This window comes from Meleagris gallopavo, chromosome 7 (assembly GCF_905368555.1).
Source record: "Meleagris gallopavo chromosome 7, MGAL_WU_HG_1.1, whole genome shotgun sequence".
NCBI lineage: Eukaryota > Metazoa > Chordata > Aves > Galliformes > Phasianidae > Meleagris > Meleagris gallopavo.
Genome location: NC_139410.1, coordinates 24696127 through 24723347, shown reverse-complemented (window position 1 = coordinate 24723347; position 27221 = coordinate 24696127). Strand labels below are relative to the sequence as shown.

Here is a 27221-nt window from a genome sequence, read left to right as displayed (position 1 = left end):
TTCTTCTCACTCAAGAGCATATGGACAGATACCCATCTATGCCAGAGAATGGTCTGTATGTTTTGTTGTTTTGTTTTTTTATTTATTATGTTGTTGGATGCCAATATATATATATATTTAATATATTTATATATATATATTTTAATCAACTATTTCTACAAACTTAGAAACTTATAGTACTCCTCACACTATGCCCTCACTAGGCAGTCCAGATTTTTTTTCTTGAATGAAAAAATCCAAGTGTTCAGTGAAAGATGCCTGGAAGGCTGTTTCAGTCAATACCAATGTGTACAGTAGCTGATACCAAAAGAACAGAACATGAGGAATACCAGAGAAAATAAAGGTAGCTAATTTTAAAGGGTTGGATTAGGGACTAAAGATATATACATGAGAGATTTAATTTATAGCAGGATCTTTTTATTTACTTATTTTTTTTTAAAGCAACACTAGCATTTAAAAAACAAAGTTACACAAGTACATTATGGGATGGTCAACTGAGAGCAGGTATCTGATGCAAATAACATCATGAGACATACTTGCAAGGGAATATTTGTGAAGTAGATGTCCATCAGTGACCAACTGCTGACATGTAAATGAGCAAATGTTGGCAAGATTAAGGTATACTAAAAAAAAAAAAATACTGAGTTAAGGCTGTTCTTTAACACCTTGGAGGTCATGGGGGCCATCTGTGCTCAAAAAATTGCATCTGATAAACCCTTAAAAGTACAACTAAGATCTCAACTAGACCAAATTTATGGCCCTCAGAGTAAGTTGCGTAACCCTCCATGTTCCACCACTGATGCCAATCTCCTGCTTTTCTGTCCCCATACACCCATTTTTCATATGTTAAGACAACAGTCATCTTGAATGTTTTCATGGTAAGACTGTTGAGGGAGGAGCCTGCTGCAAGTCAGCTTAAATTTGGTTCAGTGCACTTGGGTAACTAAGGCACAAAATATTTGCTTACTTCATGCACAACCTAATTATTATATAAAGCCAAACAAAACTTTTAGCATTTTGATAGCAAGACTGCCCTTAGAGCTCATCTGTCTTATGCAGCACAAACTGAAAGGTCACAGTTTTAGGTAAAAACACAGCTTCTTCCTCACCTGCAGAATCAAATGGGTGAATGTGTTTTTTTGTTCTGTGGTTGTGGTTTTTTTTTTTCTTATTAAGAAAAAAAAAAAAGGCAATTTTTCTTCAGAGAACTGAAAAACCGTGGTTACAGCAGCTCTCTAGGCTGCTACTCATATGTAAGTATATAGGTAACTAGATATGAGAACATCACGCCTGAAAGATGGGAGTTGAGAGACGTTACAATTCTTCCCTATCAGTGGATGAGATTGATTAAATGCTCTTTCTAGTTATAACCCTCATTCAGTTGCCCTCTTACCAGTATTTCCCAGGACGTAAGCTATCTACCAGAGATGCTTACCCCAAATGTCATTCTCAGCATGGTATAACCATGCATAGAAATGGCCTAAAGCTCCATGTTGTGGAGTTCACAGCTGGCAGAGCTGTGGGGTAGTCGTTTTTTGAAACACAGCCAGCTACAGCAATTCCCCATGCAAACAGCAGAGCAGACACTATACTAATAGGAAAGTCTAGAGTTTCTGAGCAAAACAACACAGCAGTTCAGCATTACCTATGAGAAGAAAGCATAGATTTAACTAAAAGTTATATGCTAGTTTCTTCCAGATAGCACTGTTGAAGCACATGGCATGCTCCCTAAAGCCTCTTTAGGTCAACTCTACTAGAGGAGGTCACCACAGTAGCTCACAGCCTGTCCATACAACCCTAATAAATCCTCATTGCTAAATGCAGAGGATTGAAATAGGTGCCCTTTGGTCATTCTGAAGACTGACAAGATAGTAGATGCAAGCAGCCTGGAAACCACCACTCAAGACAATCTAGTGGTTTTCACACTCCTTCAAGAAACAGCTCTGTGCAGAACTGGAACTAACACAGACAGAAGTAGAAGCTTTTCTGGAGATCAGCTGCAGACCACACGCTACTGTTCGCAGGACAGCTTGTAATAAATTCCCTGGCAGCCCACAGCACAGGAGGAACATAGAAGTACAATACGCTGTGGAAAATACTGAGGTCTATCTGTTCCCATGTTTAGCAAGAAAAGAAAGGGGACCACAAGAATGGCTTGCTCACCATCAAGAATTGCCCATTGCCCGTCTATTTCTGTGTGCTTCAGGTAGGAATCTTCAATGGTTGGGTCATAGTCTGGCACAAAAATCTTCTGGAAGAACTGAATGGTGAGAGCACTCTTCCCCACGCCGCCATCTCCAACCACCACCAGCTTGTATGTGGGGAGGTTTTCACTGGGAACAGCGCTGGTAGCCATGCTTCCACTGTGCTAAACCTGCTGGAGAAAGAGACCATCTCTGATTACTTGTTAGTGAAAAACAAGAGCAATGTGCACCAGGCAACTCTGACCAGGTGCCTAAGAAGTGAGGAAGAGCTCCACAGCTGGGAACCAGGGGTTCTCCCCTCCATGCCAGCACTCAAAGTCTTTCTGGCCCACAGCACAGTGTGTGCCCTCCCAACAGCTCCCTCACATCCTAGGCCCATCACTTCCATGCGCAGATAGCATCCCAGCTGCAGCTCATTTACACAGGTCCCAGTTGATAATGCTGGCTAATTGTCATCAAACACATGTCCTGCTGGCAGACAACACACTTAACTGCTTTCCTCTCTCTCAGCCTCAAGCCTGAGAAATGAAAACCAAGAAACACACACAGAGGGCAGTAGGCCAGGAACTACAGGTGTTTTTTGTTTTGCTCTTTTGGAAAAAAGCTGCCCTGGCAGGAAGGCTGGTTTTGTGGCTGTGACACAGCCATGAGAGTCAAGCGATGATTTTCCCCTTGTGTGTGGCCTGTCCCCCAAGGTGACAGCAGAAAATTTGATTTTTTAAGAGACAAAACAAAGTCACTGGGTGCAACCTGACAATAGCTCATGTGGGTGCAAAGAGGCTGTGCTGGAGGGAGTGCTTCACACTGCCATAAACCATCAGCATCCTGACTGGCATCCACATTAAGCTATCAAAAGCTTGTTGGAGGTTCTCATTAACCATAGGGATTTTTCTCAACTAAGAGCACTTCCTAGCTTTGCTGGGAATCCTGGCTGGACATGCTACTCACAGCAGGTGGGTTGGAACTAGATGATCTTGAAAATTCCCTCCAACCTAAGCCATTCTATGATTATTGCCCTACAGGTTTAGTCTTTGCTTTCTCTAGTTCTGTTCTCCCAAACCACTATTTCAGTTTATTGCAGATTATTGAACCATAAAGGCATTTCTCACTTACAGTGCTTGGGAGTCCTGCGTTCCTTATTATGTAGCAAAGATCCTACCCTTCAACAAAGAGCTTTTCACAGCTCTGCTAACCAGCTTCTCACCCACCACTACACACTCACTTTCCCATGCATGCAGGCAAACACATGAAAGGAGGCAAAATAAAATCAGATGTGAATATTCAAATTTGAGTTTGTTTTAGTTATGGGAAAAAAGATTCTCAGGCCAAAGCAGCCTGTAGAATCCAAGCTGTAATAAAAAATGTATTCCCTGAAATATTTGGTGTCAGCAAGTGACCCCTAAGTGTGCTATGAGAATGCTGTTCAAGTCATAGCAATGCTAAAAGACAGCGTAAAGATAATGCGAATGATTCACTATACTGTGTATATGCATTTTTGCCTGCAAGCAGGCTTAAGAACAAGGTTTATTTATTTATTTTTAAATGAGGGAGTCTTCCCTCCTCCTTTCTGCCCAATATTACATTAGGTATGATAAAGTACAGCTTGTGTCAGGGGAGCTTCTGAAAATACAGAATAACTTGCCATACGCATAAGCTCTATGTTGGTACAAGTAGAGTGCCTTGACCTCTAACTAAGGTATGTAATAGACTTCTTCTGGGACCAAATGTATAGGAACCATCCTAAATTTTCCTCTAAAAACAAAGCCCTCTTGAAAAGAATAGGGGTAACCACAGAGGTGAGATCGCTGGGGCTGGTGGAAGCTGCAAAGGCTTCTTGTCAAACGGTTGACACAAGCCAACGTTTTCAGAGTAAGGAGAAACACAACCAAGCCAGCTTGTGTCTAAATTGTCTGGAAAAATTCTTGAAAACAGCATTTCCACATTTAGCAACAGCAGGTATATGGAGAAAAGGGGATGAAACACAGCTCTGTTCTCACCCACTCTGATTTCAACTCCTCAGTACAATCCTAAGGGAAAGTTTCTTACCTCTGTTTTACTGAGAATAAGCATTTTTCTCATGTTTACAAGATCACACTATCAACAGGCAGCATGCTTGGTTTGCAGGAACCTACCAATTTCAACCAGCTCTCTCATGCTGGCTCGCAAGATCAAGCTCTATTTCAGCATTATCATGCTAGAGTCAGAAGATCCTTAGAGGCTCCTTTGAACTAAGACTCTGTCTAAAAGCTATCCTCAATCACTTACCAACACATTTGACAACAATTTTCTTGCTTTGCCTGCGGCCGCAGCTTCACCCTTGCTTTATTTACACTGGAGTGCCCAGGAGTCAGCTACCCCGTGCGTCTCCAACGTGCTGTATAAAAGACCGATTGTTGCTCACAATGCAGAGGACAGGACACAGATGTGAAAACCACACTTGGTTTGTGCACAGTTTTGACCTCCTCACAAAACCGCAAGCTACTGCTCAGCAGCATTTAGTACCAGCCCCTTTAACTCCCTCCTGAGAAGCCTTGAGCTTATCTTGCGTGGAACACTTCCCAAAGTACTAACATAATATTTAGCCCATTGCACAAACTGACTGTCCAACATGTAAAAAGATCAGTGTTTACTTGCAGTTATTTCGTTATACCATATGTTTGAGTTCCAGACTGAGCAACATATAGCCTGCAGAGAACCAACCAGAATATAACTGGGAAAATAAAATTAATTTAAAAAAAATTAAAAAAAAAAAAATCAGGCACTGTAAGCTAGTTTGTTGAGTACAAAAACTGTATTTAGGTGATGTCAGCATGAATGGATAAAACCTTCTATCCTAGTGTCAAAAGGCAGCGCATGAATGTTTCTGCATGGGTGTTTCTACTGTGTCAGCATCCACCAGCAGCGGTGGGGCCCCAGCATGCTGCCCAGATGTGCCATCCTCAGCACACTGCTGAAAGTCCCCTGAGGCAATGACAGCCAAACTGCCCGAATCACTCGAGTATTTCCTAAGGAGTGTCCTTGTGCACTCTAGACATGAATGCGTGTTCTGGGTTCAAAGCCAGACAGTCACGTGTTTCAACAGACGCCAGAAATGTTCATGAAAAAGTTTCCATCTCAGAAGAGAAAGCAGCGCTCCCAAACCTACCAGCACATAATGCAAACCTCCAAAATCCAAGTACTTCCACATCCCTACACCTCCACCTGCCTTGACAATCAAAGCAAGAAGACAGATCATGTCTTGATGAGATTATAATCTCAACCATCTAATAAATCAACCTTTGAAAACAACATATGTCACCTCCTGGAAAGCATTAACCACTTACAAAGGTGTGCAGAGCTTCACACTGGCTGGTTACATTGCCATGGGCAAGTGCACAAGAATTGGGCTGATTTTCATATGTTTTTGGCAGGAGTACTGACACAGCCCTTCTCAGAAGGGAGCAAGGAGGAATGTATTTGCTGTAGATTTGATTGAGAAAAACAAAACAGACATTTTTTATCTATTGTCTGAATACAAAGCAGCATGTGGTAATACGCTAATAAGCTGTGATGATAATCATCTTACAATTTATACAGCTGTTTATTTTGAAGCAGCCAAGGGAACGATGCATACCCTATGCAATAGACAGACTCTGGCAGAGCTCTGGTTAAGTCACTGCTTGGAAGCAGATTTATGCATCCCCCCTCCACACATGCTGGTAAGATCTGTGTCCTGACAGCACAAACCCCTAATGCTGAGACAGAGACATGGCACTTCTAGCAAGGGGAAGGAAAAACAGTGGTGCATCATTGCCACTGAGGTTGAGCACTCCTTGGCAAGAAGGATTTAAAGTACAGAGGCAGAGCAAATGGATTAAAACCCCATTTATCTGTCTGGACATGGGTGGAGTGGAAGGGGCTGAGAAATACACGAATGCTGATAATGGAGAAATTCAGCTTAGCTAATGCAACCAATGGGTCACCACACCATGGATGTGGTGCACATCACCATGGGGAAACTTGCCCTGAGTATAAATGAGGTAGATATCAGCTTGTGTAAGCCATTATAACTCATGCTGACTGGAGCAGAGGTGGGGCTCTGTGCCATAGCGAGACCTGCCCCAGATATGAGGCAGTTAATGTATGAGTACTCCTGCCCTGGCTCCAGCTCCACTCTCCCAGAGGCAGAGCTCCCAGGGCAAAGCCATCATCTCAGGTAAAGTGCTCAGAATCAAGCTCTGGATTCACAGCTGAGGTTATAGCAATTAAAGGCATCAGCTCCCTGACAGAAAAGCCCAGCATGACAGTGATTTATGGTCTCCATAGCAACGCATGACAAATTGCTTAATTCTGTTATGAAACCTCAAGCTGCAGTGGGGTCTGTGTGGGAGCGACCAGCTCCCTTCTCCTCACTACAGCTCCTCAAAAATGACAACTTTAGGGAGCTGCTAGAGCAATAGGCCAAGATTAGCTTATGCATACATATTTATGTTGATCAGCCTGTCCTCTAGCAAATTTGCCATTGCTAGTTTGCTTTGGTCCATGGATTGCTTTTCACATGTCTTGCCAGAGCTCTGCATACCTGAGGACACCAGCTCCACCTGAGGCCAAGGAAGCCACCAATGCTGCCAACTACTCCTACAGTTGCCATTAATAACTCTTCCCCTAGCCACAGCCTACTTGCTCACACCCTTTTACCCAGTCACTTCACAAGTGTTAGCGGCTGCCTGTGGTGCCTCTAGGGCTGAAACTCTGCAAGATCTGAACACTTCCCTCTCTGTTTCTCTTGCAGGCTGCTGGCTGCAGCCACACTGCTACCATGACACACCCAGAGATGTTAGCCAGGTACCAAAATAGTTCGGCTTTGCATCTTGGAGGCAATCCCTTGGACTGGAAGCTACTGAAAACCCTTGAAACATGGGATGTGCAATTTTTGGAGGGAGCTGTCTCCCTAGAGCCATGCTGAATGAACTTTTAGAAATTTCTCCCTCAAGTTGGTATGACTGCCTTCCAAACCTTTAAGAGCCAAAGGACCTGCAGGTGTACAAATAATCACTGACAGCTGTTACTTAATAAAGATGATTAACTCTTAGCCAGGCTTCCTTCAGCCTGTCAGTGTTCCTGCTTGGTTGATGCCTCCAAAAGGATACACAGAGCAAAAGTCTGACCACATGAAAGTCTCCAGTCGGAAATCAATATAGAAGAGACCAATTGTGTGGGAAGACAGAGTCTGACACCATTTAGTATTAAACTGTTTGAAACCCAAGTTTCAACTCCTGGAGGTTTTCTAAGGAGGTTTTTGCCAGGTGAGAGTGCTCTCAACTTCCTCAGCGTCCAGGATGTCTGATGGAGAGCAGAACCTGGCAAGACCTGTACAGGGAATTACAGGCATTTCCTTTTGGAACAGTGATCAAAGCATTATCATATTGCTATTCAAGAAGAGGAAAAAGAATAGTCATAAACATGTTGTTTGAAAATAAAATCCTCTGCTTTGCCACTGGTTGAATTTTGATTTGTGGGATGTAGCTGCAGACTTGAAAGTGGCCTCTTAAAATCTCCTCTGGTGCAAAAAGATGCATCCCAAAGGCCATGCTCCCTGAACTCCTCACTGATGTTCTATGCCAACCAGATCTCTCTTTCAACCCAAGATCACATCACCTCCCCCACTGCACAGATGCTGCTCAGATTTACTGTAAGAGAAAGAAAAAACTCACCAGGGGAGTAATGAAGCACTCGAGATTCACACAAAAGGCAGCTAAAGGCAGTAGCTGCCTGATGAATACATCGTGGTTATTTTAGGAAACATGGAATTATAGCCTGAACAAATAATAATGTAAAAAGCTACATCACTGGAAATTGCTTGGGTTTTAGGCAGCCCTTTCTGCTTTTCTCCCTCACAGTGCCCTGTAAATTCTCAGGCAGTAGCAAGGAGCTCTTGGAGCAGCACTGAGCTGCAACAGCTCTCCCTTGCTGAAGCTGGGCTTGGGGGTTCACTCATCTTTCCTTTTAAGCATGTGCTTGTTGTTGTTCTGATCTTTACTTAAATGCAGCATGGCACACATCAGTCATACTGACTAAAGTCACCAAAATAAACAGCAGCTCTTCCTCCATATCCCCGGCAACACTGTACATCTTCAGCAAGTTTCTTGTGGTAATTTAGTCCCTTTTTCACAAGATTTAACAAGATTTATCACCCTAATGAGTCTACAGTCAGATGTTGTGTCTCTTTAAATAGCTTTAAGACTGTAAAGGTCCGTGGTTAGATTTATATTACAACAAACAAAAACCCCACCCCACACTTAAGTCTAGAGTTGCAGCACCACGGCTATCAGTTTTGTAGGAAAATTCATGCAGGTTAGGAGAAAGCCATTCCTGCATCTCCAAGACCTGCATTAACACGACATGGTTTCCAGTCTACAGGTGTCCACCTGCTGTCGTTCCAGCCCTTTTGCCAATACATTAAATGAGAGCATCTCTTGACAAAGTACATGGCTCAGCTGCTTTTGCTCCCACTGCTTCCTTGCACATTCAGATCCAACATCCCTTTCCTTACTCATTTAATTCCAAAGCGCCTGGGAGGCATTATGGAATGACAGATTCCTCTCCAACTCTTGAAAATTCTTTGCTAGTGAGGCCAGTAACGCCTCTCTTATGTTATCATGGAAACGGTGAAGCTAACCTAAACATACTGTAGCAAAAAAAAAAAAATAAAAATCAGATAGTCAAGATGTTCCCCTGCCCTGCCCAGCCAGAGATAACAAGAACAAATTTGCAGTGGAGGAAGCAGCCTCGAATTCCAATAGCTGCCCTTCCTGCTAGCACAATCCCTGGAAATGGGCAACTTCCCTCTTACACATCCCAGCCTGCTGACACACCAATAAAAAGACCCCAAATTCACTACCCAGGGTGGTTTTGCTACTCTTCTGTACTGTGCAGCAAGGTTTCCATAGCAAACGCAGAACAGCACTGCTAAGTTTCTATACTGCCTGTACACGGCTTGCAGCAAGCAAGGTGATGCAACTGGGTAGGAATCCTGAGCAGCACCAAAAACTGCCAGCATGGAACATCCCTGCCGCTCCAAACTGCATTCCCCGTTGTGGTCTGCATCCCCAACAAAACAAGGGCTGCAACAAAGCCCCAACTGAACACCAGGCCACGCACCAAGCTCTGAGCAGCTCTATCACCACCTGCTGTGCTGTGACCTTCTGGGCATCATGCTGGGCATAGGGCAGGCATGGCTGAACCAACGCAAGCTTCATGGCACCTACAGTTGCTTCTGAGATGGTTTATGGAGTACATCTTATTCCAGTCACCCTTCTACAAATCAGTCGATGCATTTGGCTCCAAGTTTGTGTCCAGTCAGGCTCTATTGGGTATTTAATTTTTTTTTTTTTAACACATCTCTCTTGTTACTACCAGATGTCTTCTGGGATGTAAATGGCTTTTTAAAGACTCCCTTCCCTCCTGGCAAACACACTTTGTGTCTCTTTAGATAGCTTTAAGACTGTAAAAGTCCCTGGTTAACAGTACTTCCATGTGGGGATCCCAGGCTGATGCTGCCAGTCTTCTAGGGAGAGACCGGGGAAAATGAGAAGAGCGGTGGTCTCATTTACCTAAGGCTGCACCTTTCCATGAACCTGCCTGAGGGTATGCAGCGCTTCCACCTCCAGCATCCAAGCTCTGGCACCTCTTAGCCCTTTCTTGTGCAGCAGTCACCTCCCTGTTTGTATCCCTCTCATGCTCTGAGTGGCAAAGGCACACTCGATGCTCAGACATGAAGGAGGAACTAAGCAACCAGAAGCCAACTGCCCAAACCACCTTAAACAACAGAGTTTAGCCATGCCTGACTCAAGTCTTCCCTCTTGCTGAGCACATTTACCTTGCCAGTGCCTGAGAAGCATCCTGTGAGGATGCAGGGCACACACGAAGCCTGTTCCATCTACACTCAGTCTGAAGCCTCTGCCTCAAGCTTTAAGTCAATTTTCCGCTGTGTGGGAGGGTATATATGTACATTCATTAACACTTCCATTATGCCCTGCGGTTTGGCAGGTAGTGCTGCATTATGGATTTAAACAGTGCCAGCAAGCAAGTCTATAGCACTTCACTGGATTTGTGTCTTATGGAAAACTGTGCCTCCAGAGTGCTTTGAGCTCTCTTGAAGTACCGCGGATGAGCAGTGCTCCAATCACTGCTCTCTCTGTGCAATCACATCAGAACTCCACTTGCAACTTAAACATAATCCCCCTCAAAAATCAATTATTATTTGGATGAAAAAAAATTAAACCAAAACAAACAAGCAAAACAAAAAACCAAGAGCAGAATCTTCTGGAGCTAAAGGAAAAGGGAGAGGCACACCATCAGTTGTCATCACCACAACGCATCTTTCACTCGCAAACAATAACATCTTTTGCTTCTGCACTGTAGCTGCTTCTAGCATCCACATGGGGGAAACATGCCATGCCACACACAGCCAGACCCATGTCAGGAGTCAGCCTTGAGGGTACTCAGCCCTGCCAGAAGATGATGCCTTCTGTCCAGTCACTGGGCTGGAAGCAACACATCTCCAGAAACTGCAGAACAGACCTCCCATGGAACCACTGTCCTGGAGGGATGAGGAGAGCTACGTTCCCTCCATAGAGACCCAGAGAGCAAATGCACCATTCGGTATTAGCACCAGGGAACTTCTGATGGGAGGAGAAGAGAAAACATCAGTTAGATACTGACATCACCACATTTCTCATCATTTACTGGGGCTGGACACACATTTTTTTCCTCAAACTGTGAGTGCTTCTATGTGCAGCCAAGCATGCAGAGAAATTTCACAGCAACTAGCAGGAGCCATTTTTCCTTCTATCCACCATACAGCTGTGGTATAGCTGCAAAATCACAACAGTCAAGATAATGATATTCTCAAAAATCCTGGGACGCAGCACTGCGCTGCTCTGACTCACAGTAAAGTCCCATATAGCCACCTCTATGTCTGCAGAATACCACTTTTTTTTTTTTTTTTTTAAACACCGAGGCAAGAGAATGCCAGCCTTAGCCTTGGCAGCTCAAGTACGTCATGTTTTAAATATCAGGCTCACAGACAGAATGAGATTGGGTTTTGGCCCTTCTAGAGCTGCAGGATTCTCCCTAAGAGTCACTCATTCCACACAGGGGTCCTTCTCATATGCTTTGGTACATTCAAGGAGACTGGAGAAAAAAAGAATAAGTAAATACAGGACAAAACCAAAACTTGAACAGAAAGATAACTGGAGGTATCCTTACATTTTATCTTGACCCTGTGAGCTATAACGTAACACAAGATGGGTTGCCCTGTTGGTGTCTTGGTATGTTTCTGCATATAAAATTCTACTAAAAGCAGAGAAGCCTAGATAGAGGCAGCATGGATTGCAGCCACTTGGAAAAAAAAAAAAAGCTCCAAAGCGTTTAAGGGCTGGTAAGGGACACGATTACTTTCATCCTGCCACAGCATGTTTCAGTTTAACCACTGCATCTCTCAGCATTTTTGGTTCATACTCTTTTACCACACCAGCTTGGTACACACCCAGTCTTAGGAAGGAGAAATTTTATTTTGGGTCATCAGTTCCACCCACTGTGTCCCCCCCGCCCATAATGCACAAAGCTTTTGAAGTGCATCGGTCAGCCTGGGGTCAGCAGTGCTTGGGGTGCACTGTCTAAAGCGGCAGACCTCCACCCACTGCTGGTGCTCAGGAGCCCTCTGCCACGTTGGTTCAGCCTTGTCCCTTCCCACCTCTCAAGCTACACCCTTCCACCTCTTCACCAACCTTCCCAAGCCCACACCAACTCCCAATATTGCTACTTTCCCCTCCCAATCCAGAAACAGATGAGGCAATCTGACCTCTGAGCCAGAGAGCTGCTCCCAGTGTTTTGTGCAGCAAAAGGATTTATTCTGACACAGCACAAATCCAAACACATGCTTCCATACAGCCTACACCCGAAAATGTGATTTTTCTCCTTTGCTTTGACAACTTAACGCTTATTCCCATACCCTTGCGAGGCTGCTATGTAAACAACAGAGAGTGACTTGCTGTGCTCGGGGGGCCTTAGAAAAAGAATTGTATTATTCAGCTCTTCTGGACCCAATAAGTCACCCTCCTGAGGTTCAAAGAGTTTCTGAAGTCTGTAATTGAAAAATCCAAGGGAAAAAAAAAAAAATGGGTTGCTGGAGATCTTTACTAACACAGAAGTAGATTGAAACTGTTCTGTTATCTAATAATTCAAATCCCAGATGCTTAATTAGATAGACTTGCTATACTGTAAAAAAAAAAAAAAAAAAATTACACATCCCCTGAGCACATCTCACTGATTAACAGGAGAGACTTTGCACATTTCACATGCATTCAGTCAAAGCCAAACTTCTGATGATGGCCTTAACATTCAAGAGGTAAATTTCAAAACAAAATGTTCCTGCAGAGCAGAGGTGCTGCAGCACCATACCAGCATCTGTGCCATGTGGAGCACAAAGGAAATGATACTGGAGGTTCAGGTGAAGGGCTCTGCCTTGCATCTTCTCAGACCACACCAAACTCCTGAAAAGCAAATGGTCTGTTCAGCTCCTCGTGCCTGCACTGATGCCTGTTGGCAGATTAAATTTAAGAGCATCCACAGCACATGAAAGAAACGAGCCCCTCCCAGCATTCTGCCCCTGCACTACAAAGTATTTTCTGATGGGAGAACGGCAAGTACCATCCAAGTCTACCTCATAACTGTGGCTCTGCAGAGCCTTAATCTCACACTACAATTCCTCACCAGCTACCAACCAGGAGAAAGCGAAGCACGGTGTGCACAGGATGGGCTCAGGTGATACCTGTTACGCTTTCCAAAGGTGATTAGATCAGATACAGATACGTGGTTACAGAGGTACCTAACTGTGAGAGCTAAAAATCTCAGCAGTAAAGTTACTCTGCTGTTGCACAAAAGCAATTTTCTACAGCTTGGGGTTTTCCCAGAGCACTGGGGCATATCTGCCTCACCTCTACACTGTGAACTTGTTTCCACTTAAAGCCAGCAGCCATCAAACCAACTTTCAGCCTGCAGCTTTGCAGCAACCATTCCTGAGCCAAAGGGATTCCTGTGATGATTTCCCCTCTCTGGTCAATCACAGGTTCTTAATGACTATTCCTGGGATTGAGCACTTACTACTGAAGCACTTCCACAGCAGTCATACTTTATACGTAGATATTCCCCACCGGCAAGTCTTATACTTACACTGGTAGCGTTAGTACATCCATACCAAGCATGACACAAGACATCAGTTGTATGTTTTCTGAAAATCACAATCTTTACTGAATTACCAGCTGCCTGTGAAGACCGCTTGTGAGTTATTAGGATATGTTAAGTAAAGATGACAGACCGATAAGAATGCCTAAGCTTAAATTCCATCTGGATCCAGTCACTTTTTTTTCCCCCCCATTATCTACCTTTATAGAGACTTTCTGTGCCACAGCAACCAACTGCTAAAGGAGCTTTTATCACAGACTCACAATGTGTAATCATAAAGTTCCTAAATACTTTTAGCATCTGTGGGTGCCTAGAGACAGTAGCAGTGGGTGCTTTGGTAGTCCTTGAAGTGGGAAGGACAATTAAAAAAAAAAAAAATAGGGTTCCCACTGCACCAGTGTGCATTAACATTCTTTTAAGTTGGCTTGGATGGGCCTTTATTCAGCTACTGCTTATCAGATTTACCACTGCTTCCAGCAATGCAAATAACAGATGCCTATTCAAAAGCTTTAACTCTTCTTAAAAGTACTGCAAGAAACTTAAACATTTGGGAACTGATATGACAGATTTTTAAAAAGTGAAGCAAAAAGCCTACTAAATTGGAAGATTTCACTTTAATGGTTATTTGCTACTAGCTTAGTGTGGCCTGAGACACACAGAGACATGCCACCACTGACTGTCACTGTGACTTTCCATTGGAGGAGCAGCTCAGTAGCTCCAGCCCCAGCTCTGCAACTCACATTCAAGGGCAGGGAAGCTGACAGCACTGAGCACTTCCAGGGTTCTAGGAGAGCACTTCACTGTAACCAGCACCAAGTACAAAGAGGGGCCCTGAACAAAGCACTGCATGGCTTACAGCTGACTTCAGCTTGCTCCATAAATCCTCTAGATGTTTCACAAAACTGTTACTTAACTCCTGTTGCCTTCAGCCTCACAAAAGCATTAGCATAGCTCCCCATGACTCATTTTTTTTTTTCTTCTTTTTAAATATAGCAACCTATAAATGTAGATACATTCTGAGAAATAAAACTCATTGTTACTGTTCACCATGCAACTCCCCTAAAATAGAATTCCTTCTGCCAACTTTACAAGTTTCTTTTCCCCAAACAAAACACTTTGGTGCCCCTCGCAAGGCCAAGTCAGAAAGAAGGCAGCCAGAGAGTCCAAGGACATGGCACAGTGGCAGAAGCTCTGGAGCCAGTGACTGGGCAGAAGGCTCTGTGACCAGTCCAGCCACTTACATCAGCTCTATCCTAAATGGGACATCAGCAGAGTTGGCTCTGGGCCCAGGAAAAGCAGGTATTTGCCCAGAGGAAAAGAGTTTCAATAGCTGTGATGTGCCAGCATCAGGGAAGCCAGGTTTGCTAAAGAAGCAATGGCAGCATATCTAGCTAGAGGATATTCCTCACCTTTCCTCAGACTTACATCATCATGAATCTGTCTTGTCCCCTCCTCACCAGGCTTGACATTTCCTCCTTGGAAGAGCCCAATCTCACCTTTTCCAGGTGAGGAAATAAACTAAAATAACTTAGAAGCATTGAGGAAGAATCTAATGGATAGACTACGGAGCAGAGCTTGATGGTTTTCACTAGTATTGAGAGGCAGTCTCAGTGCCCTCCTGCCTGTCCTGCTGCAGTCCTCCTTGCACAATTCCGTGTGCAGTGTCTTGCTTTATTGAACACTTCAGTTCCCTAGCTGTAGAAGCAAGATAAGTAGTAGGTGTCCATCCCATAGGTATGTTGCAAAATAAATATGCTTTACATTATTAACGTTCCAGGAATACTTTAAAAAATTGCACCACAAGTACTAAAAGTAATCTACCACTGCTAAAAAGAAACCTAATTTGCCTTCAATCTTAAAGTCTTAACTATGCAAACACATATGCCAGACTACAGAAGACTATTTTCTTAGTTTATCTGTTTCTTCTGATAACTGTGTTTGGCCTGGTGACTCAAACTGCTCCAATCACATGCAGTTTGAATTCAGTGCCCCAAACAGTGTCTCAAGAAACACATGGTTTACTCTGTCTACAGCCATGGCCAAGGTATCTGCCATCCTCCTCACATTCCTAATCGACACAGCAGAAAATATATACGTGCATATCCATCCATGCTTCCATCAGGTGATGGAAGAATAGACATTTTCACAACTTGGATTTCTCTAGTAAGATTGATTACCCATGAGAATCTACTTTCCCACAGTGTTTTTCTAATCTTTCTTCAACCTCCTCAGTTAATATCTGAAGTAAGTAGAGTGGAAGAGCTGCCATACCTGTCCTAGAAATTGACATTTTAAAAACATGATAACAGAAGTCCTTTCTTAAAACTTTCAGGAATATGTGTAGCTTAGAAAGCCGACTCCTATTTAAAATAATGACTAAGCCTCTCAGGAATCAACTCCCAAAGTCACACAGGTAGTTCTGAATGTGTTACCCTTTTACAGTAATTATGCCATCACAGTTCCAGTCAGAAACTGATGAGTGTTACTAATATATGCCGATGAGTGAGCTTCTAAGTGAAAGATCTTGCTTTATTTACACTCCAGTAAATCACAATGCAAACCAAGACTTACTTTCACATACAAAAGCAATAGATTTGACCCTAGGACACACTTAGCAAGGTTAACCAATACCCAGGGAGCAGGTTTATGGGAAACTGGCTGCAAGCTGACCCAGTTCTAACTTTTTTTTTTTTTGCTGTAGACTATGAAAACTTGGAGTAAATGCTTGGTTTTCAGAAGCTTAACACCAGTCACTGCATCAAGCAGCAAACCTAATGAGAGGCAGATGCACAGTCACAGGTATTTAGCTGCAAGAATTTCAGATCTTACTCTATCAATACAAAGGCAGTCTGTGACAGAGAAAACACTGGGAGACAGGTTTCCCATCTCTTCTGCTAGCTCTGTCCAATGGACTGCTCCCTCTGATGAAGCCTATGCACCTGCTACTGCATTAACTACCACTTGTTTCTGAAGCAGTAAAGCTGGCAAGAGGGTCAGCAGTAAGTACTACAGCAAACTACTCAAATAGATAAATATTGCTAACTTCCCTCAAACCTGCCCCCACCTCTTCCCTCAGTCATTACTCCAGCAGATATTTTTGTAAATTATTTCATCATCTAAGAGCAGGTGGCCAGTTTGTCATATCTCTATGACAGATTTCCATATGTATTACTCCTCCACTGGCATTTTCTCATGCATACATGCATGGATCAGCAATTGCTCCACTACATTTTCAAAAGAGAATAAGAGTCATAAATCTCAAAAAAAAAAAAGTATGCCAAGAAATTCAGCATCCTAAGCTACAGCTGTTCATTCCTCCCCTCTGTTCAGAAAAAAAAGCCACTTATTCCTTACTGCAGATGTTACGAAGTTGATGGACTTGCTTTGGATGTACATTAGATACCAGCATTCAGGACTTGACCCACTGGACCACTGGACATTCATCCCCAAGCAGAAAAATCCAGTGACATTCAAATAGGACAAGCAGTCTACACTCTCCTCCCACTGACTATCTTCTGTCGAGTCCCTTCTGCAGGCAACAACAGGAGAAGCAGTAACTCCACCAAAGAGTGGGCTAATGTTCCTCCCATCTGCCAATCCTACGCTCATTCTGTTTTCACTTGGACCAAATCCTCCCAACTCCTTCTGCTTTACATTTCATTAAATTTGGATGCCACAGACACAAAGAATAATATTGTTGATCTTTGAAAGGTCATTTTGAAGGCACATTTCCATATCTTTTAAGACTACTTCTCTTCCTAAGCCCTATCTATGGGACTAGCTTGAAAGTCTGAAAATGAATTCCATATTTTCCATATTAGATCTGTCCCCTCAACCCTGATCTACTTATTGAGGACAGCAGAAGCTTATGCAAATACCATTCTTGTGGATTCACGTTAGTATTCCCCATCTCCAGAATCTGATGTTCCCTCTGCACAAAGAAGCTGCACGTTACCACACTAAGGCAGAATTTCTTCCTCCTTCAGCCTGTGCAGGTAAAAGATGTAAAGGAAGGCATGTAAGCTACATATCTAGGAGAAGATGAGGGTAACTCCCACAAGCAGGGGGAATGCACTGCATGGGTTGTGAAGTCTGAGCACAGCAGGAGCAAGAAGCCACCAGGAGTGACAGCACCACAGAAGCAAGTAACTAAACCAGACAAAGACAAATTAAGACTGGTCCATCCTAAACCCCTCAAGGATAGACTAAATCATTTGAACAAACTGCCCAACCTGTATGCAACAGGTCAGCAGCGAGACCTGGCTTTACACACAAGTGACATACATAGAGACTCGTGCTTGAATCCACAAGGAATAATTTTACACCCAAAAAAAAAAAAAAAAAAAAAAAAAAGCAGAAACAAGCAAGGCCAACAGCTATCCCCAAGGAATCCTCCAAAATTATTAATAGAACAGAGGAGAGTTTCTGCTCCAATGATCCCAGCAATGAAATATCACCTACCAGCCACAAACAGCACACAGTATGAGTGGCAGGCCACACAGGTCTGGAGTACAGGATACAGCCAAAGAGGAGCACTGATGAATCACAGCATGATGTCAACAGTGAGAATGGTTCATCACTTGTCCTACATCCACCTCTTACAGTGCCCTCACTTACTACTTTGCCAGGGACAACACGAGCTCAGAAACAGGGCTTGTCCTCTTCCTTCCAGTCCTAAAATGCAAGTATCAAGGTGTGGAGAACAGGTAGCAAGTTCTATCTGCCTGCCTGAAAATCTGTTTTATCCCTTCAATTTTGTCAGTTTCAGTCTTAGTTTATGGAGAGAAAAACTCCAAAATGAAATAAGCAAACAAAACACCACCAATCCACACACAAGCCCCACAAAAAAGGCAAGCTTTGTTTCTGCAATTCTTAGTTCCTCTACAAAGAATCTCAAGCGGGTGAAAACACCCACCAAAACTTCAGTAAATTTAAACTATCTTTCACATTAGTTCTGAACACAGATGCTGGGTCAGCTCCGTTCCTCTTGCAGCTGCTCTGACTAAGGAACCACGCTAGTGGGGTGTTTGGCCCTCTGCAATTTGCACTGCACTCTGTATCAAGTGGAATATTTCCTAGGATGGAGAATCAAAACAACAGTAAATCAAACAAACTGATGTGAAACGATGACATGAAGTGCACCCACAACTTTTAAAGAAACACTGCCAGGATCAAATATGAAAAAAGAACTCCTGTCTCTGTCAGGAAATCCAAAGCCATAGGTATACTTCCTAAAGCTCCTACTTTATTTCCTTGCCACACCCTTGTCATTTCTTTTACCTTCTCTTAAACTAATAGAACCCCATTTTTACAACGGTCCTAACAGACTTTTCATAAAGAAAATTAATGACAGCTAATCCATGCAAATTTCAGCCTTTGAGATTTGTCCCCCTTGTGAAGCTAAATGCATAGTTTCATTGCAGAAATACAGAAAGATACACCCAGGTATGGAGCACACCAATCTGGTGCACCAGTACTAACCAAAGCATGAACGACAGTTTCCAGATGAGACAGATATTTCCAGACAACAGCATCCTTTTAAGCCTGCCACCAAAATCCCAGCTTGAGTTGACTCATAAGACAACCAAGGCTTTGAGGGCTTAGACTTTCACACTTTCACAACACTGAGCAACTAAAGCAGAGCGATGCCCGCTGGTGCACGTGGAGGTACTGCAGTTACCTGTGCTGGGACAGCCGCACTCAGGGCTCAGGTCTCCACTGCGAGCTGTGCTCCTCTACCCAAGCCTCAGCCTCTACCCTGCGCGGATACGACGTCTCAGTGTGTTGCACAAAGTCATGGATCTGCAGAGGGTCCCAGGAACAGCCCAGGATGCTGAGAACGGCCCATAACGAGCACAATGCTACCTTGCTCCTCACCTGCCAGCTCGGCTCTGTCAGAAGCCTTCTGCCCGGTTGTCAAGGCTCTCTGAGCACTGTTTCCAGAGTTTTTGAGCCGTTAGGAATAAAAAATAAGTTGCGAGTTTGCTTTCTAATCCCCAACAATCCCACGCACATGAGCTGAAAACGCCCAGTCCTGTCTTAAAGCAAAGACCGAAAAAAAAGAAAAACTACCTCCTCCTCGTCGTAAGGAGAGATAGCATCTGCGTCGTGCTCCGAGAAGCCCAGCAAACGCTCGAGCAAACCAATCTGGAAGCTTTCACAAAGTCCTCAGAGGTCCAAAAGATAAGAGCTGAGGCAGCGCGCAGATCGACAGAAGAGAAGGGAGGAAAGTAAAAGATCGCCGCGTCTGAAACCGCGGGGAGGAAAGGAGGGAAGACGGCCACAAACGCAGGGGTCCCTCGCCCGACAAAGCCCTGTGTGATACAGGGTAACTCGGGAGAACGCCCTCCTCTCCCCACCGCGCACTGCAGAGGGAGAGACGCGGAAACCCCCCAACCCACCCCTTTATTCGCACTACCACGAAGCAAGAAACCCCCAAGAAGCCGACAGCCCGCACAAAGCAGCCCTACCGTGGGCAGCCCGCGGTTCCGAGCCGAGCAGCGCGGAGCTTCCTCCGTGGCCCTTTCTTCCCGACGCTGTCTCGGCCGAGCAGGGCCCGGCGGGGCGGCTCATGCCCGAGTGGCGCTCCGCATCGCAGCGCTGCGGGGAGAGGGACGGAGCGAAGTTGGCCGCGGCTCCCACCCCTCCGAGGGCACCTCCGCGCGCTCACGCGGCCACGCTCGCGATTCTCCACAAAGCCCCCAGCGCCGCCCCGCGCACCCCTGGGCTCCGCGTCCCCCGGCAGCTGGACGGAGCCCCGTCGCCCACCCGCCGCTCACCGGGGCCGCCGCCGCGGGCCGCGCCCTCAGAGCCCGCCCATGCCCGGCGAGAGGCGCCCGCCGCCGGGCAGCGCCGGCCGGCCCCCGCCCGCCGCCGGCCATCCCTTATAGCGCCGCGCCGCTGCTATAAATAGAGCCGCCCCGCCGCCGGGGGCCGGGCCGGGCGCTGCGGGCAGCGGGGAGGCCCGGCGTCACCTGCGCGGGGTGGGAGATGGGTTACGCTCCGGGCTCGTTTGCCGGGGGGCCGGAGCGCGCGGCCCCAGGGCCCCGGCGTGGCAGTGGGCCCGGCGTTAAGGTGGAGCGCGGCCGAGGAGCGGCGGAGGCACCTTAAGGCGCCCGGGAGCTGTCACGGGGACCGGCGCTCCCCCGGGAGCTCCGCGTGTCCTTGCAGTGGAGGCAGCGAACGGCTGAGTCCCGTTGGGCGCTGTGAGCATCAGTTCTGCTCTACGCACACGTATTTGTATATATATATACATCTGTGCTAAATACAAGGAAGCCATGCACCTCTTATTGTGATAACACAATTTGCCTTTTATGTACCAGTCCCAGTTGAGACTTTAGGCAATGCACAGGTGCTGCTTGCTGTCCTCTTCTCTTCTTTGTGCCCTTGGCTCTGGAGGTGAAACCCGTGCAGTGCTTCACACCACACCTCACCTGCAGCTTCCCCCGCAGCCCTGCACCTTCCTGCAGCAGCTGAAGGTAGCCAAAGCCCTGCATTTGTGCAAGCCCTGCATCTGCGCAAGCCCTGCATCTGCACAAGCCCTGCGTTTGCACAAGCACCGGTATTGGCATACATACTGTTGTACAGAGGATGTGGGCAACAGCTACCTGAGAATAACTCATGAGCGAGGGCAGTCATAGAATCATAGATTCCTTAGGATTGGAAGGGATTTCTGAGGGCCATCTAGTCCAGTTACCCTGCAATGAACTGGGACAGTCAGCCTGGAGCTGCCATTGTGCTGCTACAGGGCTCAGTGGAGCACCAGGGCTCCTCACCAGGCTGTGTTCAGGCCTTTTGGCCATGCCACCCTTGGCAGCTCAGCTCTTGCAAGTGGGGCTGGGCCTTTCTTGAGCCCTTGGAGGTACGGAGCCAGAGTTCTCCAAGACTGGGTGAGCCCCTTTTATCTCACTGAAAGAGGGCCCAGCCTCATACCAACTGGTGTATTATGAACTGCCATGAACGCATTCCGCAGGCAAGCTGGCCTTCTTTGCCTGTAAATTCTTCACTAATCTTGCTCAATATCAAGACATAAAAAAAAGGAGCCCAGAATAACCCCCCTAGGCTTTTCTGACTAAACCATGGGGCTGAGACATTTTGTTGATATGAATCAACAGCTTGGATGTTAGGATGGGGGTTTGTCAACAGCAATCTCAGGTTTGCATATGAATTGAGTGCAAAACTGCGCTCTTGTTGGCTGCAAATTTTCTTTCCTGGACAAAAATCCTCTCAGTTTCCTGAGGACAGACTTTTGTTGGACTTGTTAAGCATGCAGTGCAGCAATGGAGCTGCCCAGCTCTGAGCAAATCTTGTCACTAAATGCTGGGACACTTCAGGCTTGGCACCAGTAGGCCAGAGGCTTTAGGTTTACATCTTTAAATCTGAGCATCCAACTTTGTATTTGGGCATCTTAAGCAGATCTCTGCTCAGAGCAGGTAAATTTCTTTCTACTCACATGCAGGTACCTCTATTCTCAAACAAGGAGCAGACCAACATTTGGACACCCAAATCTGAAAATCTTCCTGTGTTTCATATCAGTGTTAGCAACACTCAAGAAAAAATGCCCATGGCCTGACTCCTGGCTGTCCCTCCATTCTCTAGAGTCCTCCTGCCCATGTGAAACACTGAAATTTTGTAAGAAGGAAAGCCAGAAATCCCCATTTCATCTTTCAATTCCAGCCAGAATCTGGAACAACATTAAATGTTTTGTAGTGCATATTAGTTAACATTGCTATGGGGGAATCGTTGCTGTGGTTGAGCTCTTACACAATACAACTTCAATTTAAGTGCATTTTTTGTATCCTGCTGAGTCACTCCAAGTAGCCCTCAAAGAAAACTTTCAGTTTGGTTTGACAGCAGACACACTGTCAGGAAGAGCCCTCTCTGTGAGGATGCAAGTGCAGGTTGGGCAAAACTTCAAACTTTATAGAAAACTCAAAGGAAAAAAAGCACCTTCAAATATTAGCCCACATTTTCCCCATAAAACTTCAGGCAACATTTCCAGCCTGGTTCAACATCACTCAATAGGATTGAAGTGACCATCCAGTCTCTGAACTATTCAGGTCAGGCTGTACCTCAGACCTACTGTCTCTAAGGGGATGTATTATCTACATAGTGTAACATTTCACTACTAGGGCTAAATAAACAGCATGACTGTTTTTTGATCCTTGTTAAAGGTGTAACAGCAGAAAAGGCGGAGAGTGGACCTTGAGTGTTAAATGTGGAGACAGGCACAAGGAGATCAAAGGCTGAGCCCTACCTGATGGTTGTCTCAGATGAGCAGCAGAGGAGATAGTTGAAGTGTACCTATAACATGTCAGATGGCTTCAAATCTGTGAGAAACCAATACAACACCTTTCTAAATCAAACTGTAACTCCAGTTGGTAAGAGGTATTAGAGCACTCCTTCAGACTATGGATGAGGAACATCACTGTGCATCTATGGACTGGGAACTATTGAACTATAAATATACAGCTTAAACAGCTGAGGTTCATTTCACTGAATTTCTGTGTGGTGCTTGGCATGGACTGAGGCAAAGCTACTTAGCAGTAGAGGACATCTAGTGATATTCAGATGTAACTACATAAACCCGGTAAAAGTTCATGTGTGACTGTTCAGAAGATACTATGGCTAAAGATGAGATATGGTGTGGCTCTATCAGCTGCAAGAGGGCTGTGAGCAGCTGACTGTACAGCACACACTATAAACAACCCATAAAGAAAAAGCCACAGAGAAGCTTTATATATGTACATATGTATATAAATATATGCACAACATACATGGAGAGCATAGGCAAAAAAATATTGGGAGCTGGTGATGATGCACCATTTAACAGGGTGATATTACAGGGAAGCACAGCTTTTTAATTTCTGCAGCAAAGACCCTGTAAGCAGGGAAACAGAGATTAAAATCAGTCATTTTCTTTCGGACTCTGCTCTTATCTCAATTTGCCTCTCATGTGACTCATCCTGAGCATACACTACAAACATCAGCTTTAAGATGAAGATTCTTTTTTTCTCTCCAAGAGATGAACTCTTTCTCCATCCTTTTTGCAGCATGCTTTGCAGAGTCCTTCACCTCCTCCAGGTTATTTATAACAAGAGAATCTCTGGAAATATTTTTCCATACATATTCCAGGCCTAGGATGAGGAATTTGGCTGCAAAACAAAGAGACTGGCAATTTGCTTTCTAGAAAGACAAAGATCAGCAGAGCTGTGTTCTGAAGAACACTCTTCCCTAAGTAATTAATCTCAATTTATCTGACACTTCTTGTGCGTGAAATTATTCACATTAAGATCACCATTAATTTAGGAGTAAGGGTACACATTTGAGACCTTATTTCTTGCACATATTTCCACACCAGATGCACTCAGTTTGCAAGGGTTGAGGAGAGGTGGAACCTTATTACTCCTAACAAAACTCAAGTATGTTTCTGCAGGCCAGACTGGATCCTCAGGAGTAGCTGTGCAAAACTACAGTAGGCAACAGTCTGCAGCTCAGCAAACAGGTCTGGCACAGGAGCAGGGAGGTACCTGGCCATTAAATGATGGCAGCAGACCAGGACTGGGAGTAAGCTCTGATTGGTGCAAGCACAGAGCAACCACAGCCCCAGCGAGTAGCAAGACAAGATTTTTTTCTCTTGCAGAATCATTTCTCAGAGTTGAACAGCACATTGCAGGCCTAATCCTGGAAACTTTCCATGAGAACTGATATTATTAGTTGGGTGTGCAAAGATACGTGTTCAAATTGCACAAGTCTGTGATGAAGGGCCACAAAGACAAGAGCAAAAGAACAGAGGAAAAGGCTTTATTAGCTAAGATGACACTGTAACAACTGCTGGTTCCTGCATTCCTTGTGCATTTGTTTTATTTATCAATGGACCCTATATTTAGCCATCATAAGATCCGTGTGCAGAGCAGCCCCAGCTCCTTGCTGGCTGAGGGGCTCTCCCAAGGGGAGCTGGTGGCTAGCAGAGGCTGGCACAGCTCTGTGCCCTGCCATAGCTGCTCGCACAAGGCAAGAATCATTTCTCCAGCACACTGAGTCATTGTAGGAAGGAGACCAAATTTTACCCAATTTCCGAGAGCAGAACAGCTCTAAACCTTGTGATGAAACAAAAGCTGGCAGAGCACAGGCTGTTATGTAGCAGGCAGGGAGGCCACTTGAGGCACATTCAGGAGGTCTTCAGATGAGCATCAGTAAAGGACACTTCAGAAGCTGAAAGCTGCTGATGTTGAGCAGGAAAGGCACAATACAGCTGCTTCAGTACTGGGAGACTCAGAAATTGATGTATGATGTGGGTCTTAAGGCAAAGGAGACAAGGAAATCAATGACCCAGACAGAAAGGGAGATAGTGCCAGATGAAGCTCGATGACGACATTTCCAGGCAATTTGTTCACACTGCTGGGTGAGCTGCTTGGGGGGAGATGGAACAGATTAGAGATGACTGCATATACTTTGCCCAAGAGCAAGATTGTGAGATTCACAGTTGCAAGGCCTCTGTGGCTCCACACAGAAACATTAATAACTGATTCCCTTACCTATCAAAGCATCAGCTCCAGCTGACTTCACCATTTCTGCATGTAAGAAGGCAATTACTTTCCCTTTTAGTAATTTCAAGCAATTTACAATGTTACATATTCACTCACAAGTATAGTGTCATGGAAATGGCAGTCTCTCTGGAGTTTGAGCCTAAAGGGACAAGTGTCAACCAGAACACTAACAAAACTTAGCTACAAAAAATATTCTTCTAAAAATATGCAGTTAAAGCAAAGTGAATTGTAAGGGCTTCTTACATCACTCTGGCAGCACAAAAGCAGTCGTGGTGCATTACCTTGCAGAGATCTAATAACAAACAGAAAGCAAAAGTGGCTAATCTGTAGTTAATTCGTCTAGTTAATGTTCAGATTTCTGGTCAGATGCCTATTACATGTCAAGAGATAAGGCAACAGAATTTAGCATGGGAGAAAGACGAGCGGCCTGGATGGTGGCTGCATGCTGTGAGACGTGAACGCAGAGCGTGGCAAATGGGAAGTAGGGTATTTATTAACATTACTCCTGTTTTAACGACCTCAGTTACACCCTTATCTAATTGGAGTGCTTGAGCTTTGGGAAGTTCAGTTCAAGAGCTGAGGTGCAGCAGCGTGCCACTTTGGAGCATGCTGTGCCTTTGCCTGCAACTCTAAGTACAAAGTAGTGAAAACACATTGATCAATACTATACCGTGAGAGCTGTAGCAGCTGCATGCAGTTGGTGGTGACTCTGTCCTGCTCTTCTCAGGCACCTCCCTACAAGTTATTTATCATTCTCCCAGCTCATTTCAACCATCTTTTTCAGTGACCTTATACATCTTTTTGGTGTGGTTGAAACATAGGAGAGATGATCCCCTAAAGGAAGATGCATGACAGACTCAGTATGGAGTCTAAGAAAAGCTAAAGCACAAACCCAGGATTTCCCAGATTTCTGTCCTTGCATCTGGAGTTTATTGCTCCTGCTGCAAACGGCCCACAGATGTACATAGGCGCAGAAAGTCCCCTCTGCCCACACACTCAGGAATTGGCAGGGCTAGTATGCACTGCCATTTATTGAGGACAATACCTTAATAAAGCAGTTGAGCTTGTAAGGGCTGTCAGATCTATACTGGAGCAGGGACCCTGCTCTTTGCTTGGCCTCACTGCCTTGTATACAGAGCAGAATGCTGTAAACAGAGCTATAAATACTCCTGTGCCCACTGCATGCTCGAGGTCAGAGCAGATGAGCATAGCAATTCCTTCTGGCTTTAAAAATAAGCTATGAATCAATGCATTCATTGCAGGCTGAGTATCCCTGGAATGAGCCGGGTGGTGTTGCTCCAAAACACTGGAATTCTGGGTGAGAGCACTGTTAAGAGCAAGGTACATGTTGGTGAAAAGCACAGAAGAAGGAATGAAGCAGCCTGATCTCTAAACCCCACGTATGACAGGAAGGGATGCCGAAATACCTGCTGGCTTCAGGAAATATTTATATCCCTCCGAACGGTGCTGACCTATCAGATCACATCCCAGATCTGTCTGCTGCATCTCAGCCTCCACACTCTCAGGTGAAACTCATTTTATCAGCGTGTAGCTGAGGAAGCAGGATGGGAATGGGAGCTGACCTGGAGCAAGAAAGCCAAACCTCAGCCCCAGGCAGGGCAGTGCATCTTCACTGCTAGCACAGCACAACACAGCACACAAGCCCAGAAAACGCAATGGAGGAGGTAGGATGCAATCTACTTAACCCTGTCAAGAGCAGAAGATAGTGCTCTTCAAAATCCTTTAAGCCCAGACTCCCTGCACAGAGAAAAATGCCATGGATTCAAACATCTGCCAGAATTATACAATGGCAGCATCCAGCTCTGACCAAGTCCAGCCTCCCTGCATTATTTATGGAGAAGCCATATAGTTCATCTAGAAGTGATGAACTCAGAACCTACCTTGGATGTCTCCTGCAGGGAGACACCTCAGATTTCTGAAAGGCAGTTTTATGTGCAAAGAATAGTCTGCAGTAACTTCTTGCTACCGCTGTGACAAAGACTTACAGTAGTCAATGTTTTTGTAGAAAAACATTTCAGAGAAATTCTCCCTTAGATTCTTGTTCTGATTCAAATTTCTCTTCTCCCTCTACTTACTAACTTTGCAAACATTTATCTGGCTGAATACCATTCTTGGTCCACTGCCTGTTTCAATGAAGGAAAACCTTTCTATTGACTTCTGGGACAGTCGGGCCCAGCTATTAGTGAAACATAAAAGCATTCAAACCCCACACTGTTGGGAC

General features: G+C 45.0%; 1 protein-coding gene and 1 long non-coding RNA gene across 6 annotated transcripts in view; both read right to left on the bottom strand.

Moving 5' to 3' along the window:
• MRAS (muscle RAS oncogene homolog) overlaps nucleotides 1-20361 on the bottom strand; it is a 34174-nt gene extending 13813 nt beyond the window's left edge. The window contains exons 1-3 of one of the 5 annotated variants that reach the window (XM_085227791.1): nucleotides 20210-20361; nucleotides 19901-20030; nucleotides 2164-2377 (exon numbers count right to left, since the gene is read on the bottom strand). In XM_085227791.1, coding sequence (XP_085083917.1) covers nucleotides 2164-2356 — 193 coding nt within the window. In that variant the 5' untranslated portion in view covers nucleotides 2357-2377; nucleotides 19901-20030; nucleotides 20210-20361. The other 4 variants (XM_085227794.1, XM_085227795.1, XM_085227793.1 and 1 more) reach the window with 4 other exon arrangements.
• Nucleotides 20362-24236: 3875 nt separating this feature from the next.
• On the bottom strand, nucleotides 24237-26198 carry LOC146544006 (uncharacterized). The gene is made up of 3 exons (XR_014884473.1): nucleotides 26025-26198; nucleotides 25650-25813; nucleotides 24237-24839 (listed from the first exon to the last, which is right to left on the bottom strand). It is a non-coding gene; the product is annotated as an uncharacterized LOC146544006 (long non-coding RNA).
• Nucleotides 26199-27221: the final 1023 nt, after the last annotated feature.